Consider the following 6837-nt stretch of genomic DNA (forward strand, 5'->3'; position numbering starts at 1 on the left):
AGAAATGTTTTCTTTATGAAATCAAGATTAGGAATTGAGCTCACAGGTAAGGATTATGACTTTCTTCTGTATCTTTCCCGCCCTTCTCTTTGATGCCTGTCTCTCCATTCCACCTACTATAAACTCGTGTACATTTGTATATGAACGTAAAAACTACATGACACAAAATGTGTTAAGGAACTTTTAAGGAGTAAGAATACCTGGTATAGTGTAACCAAATGGTGTATGCTCTAGAATATTAATTAATAGTATTAGGTCAATGTGGTAAAAAATTACACTAAAATAGTATGTGCATTATTTAGGTAGACTTCTATTGATATTTTTAAAATATTTTTTTAACATTTACCGATGGCCGAACAATAATGTTAATGTAAATAGAAATGATACATTTTACACTGGATTTAGCTATCGATCCATGATCTTGCATTTCATATGCAATGTAAATCTCAAATTCAACAGTGTGACATTTTCCCCCAACAGCCATTAAAATATACTGCATAATTAATAAATCGCCTGGTTTATCAAGTTTAATGCTGTAGATAATGTCAACTATATACAACTGAACGTAATATACTCTTATTTGAATATAATACACAATTTTGTACTTATCGTTTATAATTGGTATGTAAATGTGATAACAATATTTCAGAAAATTAACGTTGTTTCCGTTACACAGTAAACAGGAAGAGATTGTAGTACATATTTTATGTGAGTGACAAGTAAGTACATAAATTTACTTTTAGTTCATATATATGCTTTCAATATTTAATTTACATCACTTGTAATTTAGAAATAATTCAGAAAAAAACCATGTTGCATATTTCGATATTTCATATACAACGTAATAGTCACCCAAATACAAGTAATGTAACACAATGTTATTGACATGTCTTGCATTATACAGACGGCTGGAAATTGAAGCTTTGTTAGCGGAAATTTGTGTATTTGGTCTTTGTATAAAAATTTCCACATATTAGAATACTGATATTTGTGTTCCAAAGACAAACAAGCTGGATGTCCCGCGATCTCCAAATGGTTTCAGTTTAAACCTTTTCTAAACAAGTAAAATAATAATACTTACATGCAAAGATGATTATATCAATTTAAACAAAACTTTTGTATTATATATGTGTTTTCAAGAGAAGAAATGTCACAAAACGACACAGAAAGTGTAGAAGCTGCTTCAACCGTAGACACCAAAAAGCAAGACTTGTCAGAGAACATAAAAAGCGATAGCAATGAACCATCAGATTCATATACAAATCAAACGTACAGTACAGATGCAGATGCAACACAAGAAAAACCACGAACTCCAGAATCTGAGAATCAATCGCAAAGATTAGTTAAAGATGAACAAGTTCCATCAACTAGTAAATCAACAGACCATAGACATTCTAACAGACCTCCAACTTTGTCCTTAGCTGCTACAAAAGATGACAAAATACTTGCGGAAGAAATAAAACATCAACCAAAAGAAGATGACAGTCGGGAAGAAAACGAAACAAATGAAAAGAAACGTAAATCAAGAATATCCAGGGCTTTAGATTCATCAAGAAAAGCAATAGCGTGGGTCACAGTAGGGAAAATAGGGCCAGGTATGTATTTCCCTTTTATCTGTCTGTCCTGTTTCTTTTATATGAATGCAACATTTTACGAGTTGTATTTAGTTCTATTCCCAGACTAAAATGTGACAAAAATATCGATTTTCAATTCTAAATACGCTTGACGAGGCGTTTGTTTATCAAAGGTGTATTATTCAAAATCTTAATATCTAGATACACGTACATGTACATGTATTTACCCTATATCTCATTTTGAATGCTTCCTTTACTTTGAACACTAACGTTCAAATACGAGTATAATTTATTCTAAGTCAAAATAACATTATATAATTATTGTTACATGTAGTAAAACAACGTAACTAAAAAATCCATCATAAATCATATTTTTTTCCAATTTATATAGTAATAGAATTCAGAATATTTCTTTTCGGAGTTTTCTTTTATAATTGTTGATGTTTTTCAACTTTTAGCACCATCTATAGTTAGATACATGATTTATTTGTATATAAGTAGTTATTGGGATTGAACTAGCTGCCAGTAACTGAGAGTAATTTAAGATCTGTACTTTGTGTCTTTTTTGTAGAGAGGGATGTATAAATTCTCTGTCTCGTCCTTTCTGAGTTTATGTATAACATTTCTGCTCTGTATCTATTTGTTAACTTTAGCCCTTTTCAACTGATTTATATACCGGTACTTTGTTCTTATATTCTTGTTGAAGACCGTATGGTTGCCTGTAATTGCTTTTTTCCACTTCGTTTTGAATTTGAGGTATACTTGTCTCATGCCTCATCTCCGTATTTTTTTAAAATTTATTACTGTAGAGCACTTACACAGAGACCAAAGTTAGATTCCGAATCTAATTGGTATAACAAACAAAAACCCAACGACATAGCAAAGGAAAACCAATAATCTTCGTCTATTACGGGTGGAGTCGTCTGCACCTGTCACGAGCGTGGTTCGACCTCACAACCTCAGTGTTGATAGACTAATAATTATTGTAACCGAAATATTGAAACTTCTTAAAGTGACAAGGAAAACAAAAACCAACAATACAACAACACAATAATTGTCTTATAGTCTTATAGTCTAATAGTCTAAAAGCAAGTCGGTGTCGTATTTCATTTTCATTTTCTATTTTCACTTTTAAAAGTTTTAATGATTAAATTATTAAACAAAAGAAGTAATATTGTACACTGTAATCATAAATTTTCTTATTTGTTTCAGGATTTCTGGTAGCACCAGCGTTGTTTTCACTTACTATTCACACAATGATGTTTGCACTAGGTAAGTGTTAATCTTATTAAATGTTTCTGATTTCAGTTAGATTATAAATGAGAAATACTAAATAAACTTCAATTCCGATGTGTACACATGTTAAAAATACGTGTATAATAATTTATTCTTTGTTAAAAAACAAAATACATTCGGAATCTCTGTTGTCAATTGATGAGTAACCTTTTCGAAAATTATGTAATTTTGTATGATTTATGTTAATTGTCATGTATTTTAGGGATTAAGTATTCTGGGAATTGTATCACAAAGCCTCTGGTACCAGTAGCTCTGGTTTTGATTGGTGGAGACGGCATGTTGAAGTCTTTATCATACCTCCTACAGATTGTTATTGTTATCCAAACAAAAATGAAACGACCGAAAGCCTTATTGTTTTTATCCGAATCTAGCATTATAGACAGTGGTCTTAATTATCTTTACATTTGTGCTGTCTTTTTAGGTAAGTTTATTATACCTATATCAATTAAGGAAAATAACCTGAACAAATTATTAAATATTAAAAATCTTGTAAAAACTGGCAGTTTACAGTAAAAACACAAAATACAAAATAATGACAAGTAGGAAAATGAAAGCAAAATAAAAAGTCAACAACTATTGAAAAATGTTACGCTATCCCATAAAAAAATAAACAGAATTGATGAATTATTTGTTACACATCTGCTGATGTCCTAAAACGATATTATAACGGGTTAAATTAATTACATGTAGGGCTCGAACTTTTCTCGTTATATTTGGAATTAACTGTCCCAGTATCTCACTGTGCAACGTTTTTATTTTAGTTTTTAGGTAATGTTATCAAATGCAATGCTTCGCTTAATCAACATGCATTTACTATAGAGCAAAGACAAGATGGCTAAAAAACAAAACAGGAGATAACCTAACGTTTAGTAATAAAACCCCGTCCGATAATATGTTATATGGGGTAAAAAGTCATGTTCTATCCTATTTGCACACTAAGTAGATATAGGAAGATGTGGTGTGAGTGCCAATGAGACAACTCTCCATACAAATAAAAATTTAAAAAGTAAACCATTATAGGTTAAAGTACGGCCTTCAACACGGAGCCTTAGCTCACACCGAACAACAAGCTATAAAGGGCCCCAAAATTACTAGTGTAAAACCATTCAAACTGGAAAACCAACGGTCTAATCTATATAAACAAAACGAGAAACGAGAAACACGTATATATTACATAAACAAACGACAACTACTGTACATCAGATTCCTGACTTAGGACAGGTGCAAACATTTGCAGCGGGATTAAACGTTTTAATGGATCCAAACCTTCTCCCTTTTTCTGAAACAATAGCATAACATCACAACAAAGAAAAACATATAAAATATCAATTGGCAGACTTAACTCAATCAAAAAACGTATGATTAAATGTCACAGTGGAAGAATACATATTTCAGTCACAAAATACATAAGGCTAATTTTTAGGCCCAATGAAATCTGAAATAAACAAAGTATTCTTAATCTGCCAAATATTTTGTCACCAGGGCTTCAGACTTCTTACAGTTATTATTCATGTAATAATCAATTTTCATAATTATAGGAAAATGTTTCCAACTTTCACTTATTTTGCAGGTGCAGGCGCAGTATTTTACGGAGAAATGGCCTTTTGTGAAATAACCATATTTGAAATTTTATTTTACTACATAATCATAGCACTATGCATTATTGGATTATTGATAGCATTACTTGTTTATAAAGCCGTAAAGCCAAATGTGGATACAGATTTCATAGATGAAAGAGGAAATATTGTGTGAACTTTATGTACAGAGTTATCTCGCGTTCAACGTATAACGATCCTAAATATCAATATAATACATCGACAATTGGAAGTCATTGGAACTTTGCATTTGTTAAAGTTTCGAACGCATCTTATGTACTGGGTTATTTCAGAAACACGTATTGTGCTCACGAAAATCATAGGATATGTTAAAAATAAATTCACCTTCAACCATAAAAGAAATTCAACCGGATACCTTGTCGATGTTAACATCAAACTTTTTTTTAGATTCGAGATAACATTGGACCTAAAAAAAAAAAAAAAAAAAAAAAAAATAGCCCGCCACATGTTCATGAGGGTCTGAATGGGGTTTACGAAATATATTGTATTGATGTGTCTATACTAATGAGGAATCTTGGCAATGATTGTGTTTTTAATAGTCATTTGAGAGTTTTATTTTCGTTGAAAGAGTTAGTTAAATTTATGTACTGGCAGTACATTATTTTATATTCGGTGCGTATTGTATTGACTTAATGTATATATTGCAAACAAAAATTACCTGTCAATGATAGTCCTTAAAATGTCTTGAGGTGAGTTCCCTCAATGAAGTATACCAAACAGCTCCTTATAGTCATTATATTATGTTAACATTGTTTTAAGATTTATATTAAAAAAAAGTTGTACATAATACTATAATTTAGTATTTACTTCATATTGTTTTTAAGTATTTGACTTCTTACTAGCCTGATTTGCTTATTTGTCAAAATTTGCTAAATTGACGTCAACGAAATATAATAAAGCTTCCCAGCCAATCAAAAGCAGCAATCAAGTTATCAACGACCAATGGAATTAATTCAATTTGATTATTAAGTTTAATTAAGTTTCTCTATATCCATTGCTGTTTTGAATATGATGTCCAAAACGTTAAAGTTTCATCAATAAAGTACAACAATCTCTGTACTGATCCACCGATGACAGTTTTTTTTATTATTTCCCCTTCATTTTCAAGATTCCGACAATGATTATGTTACGCCCATGTTCATTTTTCTAAGATGAAGGTGTATGTATATGATGTATCTTGATTTATAATAATTACTAACAAAAGACGGAGAGGAAATAAAAACACTGAAACGGACAATCGAAACTTACCTTCCTTTTAATAGTCCATCATAATATGTTAACCTTTGAATACAGTCTATAACTTTGGGGTGCTATGAAAGGAAGTTGTGGTTTAACACTAGACGTACTATATAAACATATATCCACAAACTATAAAACATCATTGGACAGGTTTTGTTACACGAAGTTATCTTTCGACGCACTGGAAAATGTCAGTTGTAAATAATTTAAACTTAGTTCCTAATGTTTTCAATTCTTTATGATAACTTAAGTGTCAGAAACTGAGCAAACATTTATTATCATGTTGTATTTTACAACACGTCGTGAACATTCCCCCTCTTTAAAACACTCATAAGATAGTAAATGGATAATATATGATGAGGAAATACCAAAATTTATAGGAACAATAGGCGGTATTGGCAAGTGACGTTATGTCTTAGAAGTGAAACCAACTTAATGATCTTTAAATATTACTTTTAACGTTTCAACTTATACCAATTCTTTTCTTTTTTAAAATACCTACACATTGGTTCATATTGGAAAATGTCAAGAACTTCATCTACTTTTGAAATATTGGCCACTGAGCGAATGCAAAGGAAAATCAGAGTTTGCGCATAGATGTTTACGGAAGGAAGACTGTTTCGTCTGTATTCCATTAAAAAAAAAACCCGGGGCATGAATGTCATCTTTATATCTAAATCTCCTACTTGAAATTGAAAATGAAGATTGTCTTGCCAGTGTCTTCGACAAGCTCAATGATTCCAAGTTCCTTTGTAGATTTTTAGATGTTGACTGCCAATTGTTTGAATAAATACAGGGTTAACAATGAACCATTCATCATCTTGTATGAAACACCAGCATGTTCTTTTACAGTAGCAGATTATACTTATAGCTTACCATATATGTTTAAGGTAACCCTAAAAGTACTAGACCAAATTTGAATTCCATTCTGCTAATTACAATGTACATTGGATTTTTGTATCACTAAATCTTCCTGACAAGTCCTTGATTGGAACGTGTCTGGTTTATGCATTCAAAGTAGTAACCTCTTGGAAGAAATAATAAAATAGCTCTAAAGCAAGAGTTTACATACATAAAAACAGCTTGTGCTTGCAAATGATTGTTTTCAGGTT

At 31.0% G+C, this 6837-nt stretch overlaps 1 protein-coding gene across 1 annotated transcript; it reads left to right on the plus strand.

Annotated features, from left to right (window-relative positions):
* Positions 1-7: 7 nt before the first annotated feature.
* On the plus strand, positions 8-5278 carry LOC139519561 (uncharacterized). The gene is made up of 6 exons (XM_071311732.1): positions 8-46; positions 650-719; positions 1141-1595; positions 2787-2846; positions 3073-3291; positions 4441-5278. Exons 3-6 carry the CDS (start codon positions 1148-1150, stop codon positions 4620-4622), a joined length of 909 nt encoding a protein of 302 aa, XP_071167833.1. The 5' UTR covers positions 8-46; positions 650-719; positions 1141-1147; the 3' UTR covers positions 4623-5278.
* Positions 5279-6837: the final 1559 nt, after the last annotated feature.

This window comes from Mytilus edulis, chromosome 4 (genome assembly GCF_963676685.1).
Source record: "Mytilus edulis chromosome 4, xbMytEdul2.2, whole genome shotgun sequence".
Lineage (NCBI taxonomy): Eukaryota > Metazoa > Mollusca > Bivalvia > Mytilida > Mytilidae > Mytilus > Mytilus edulis.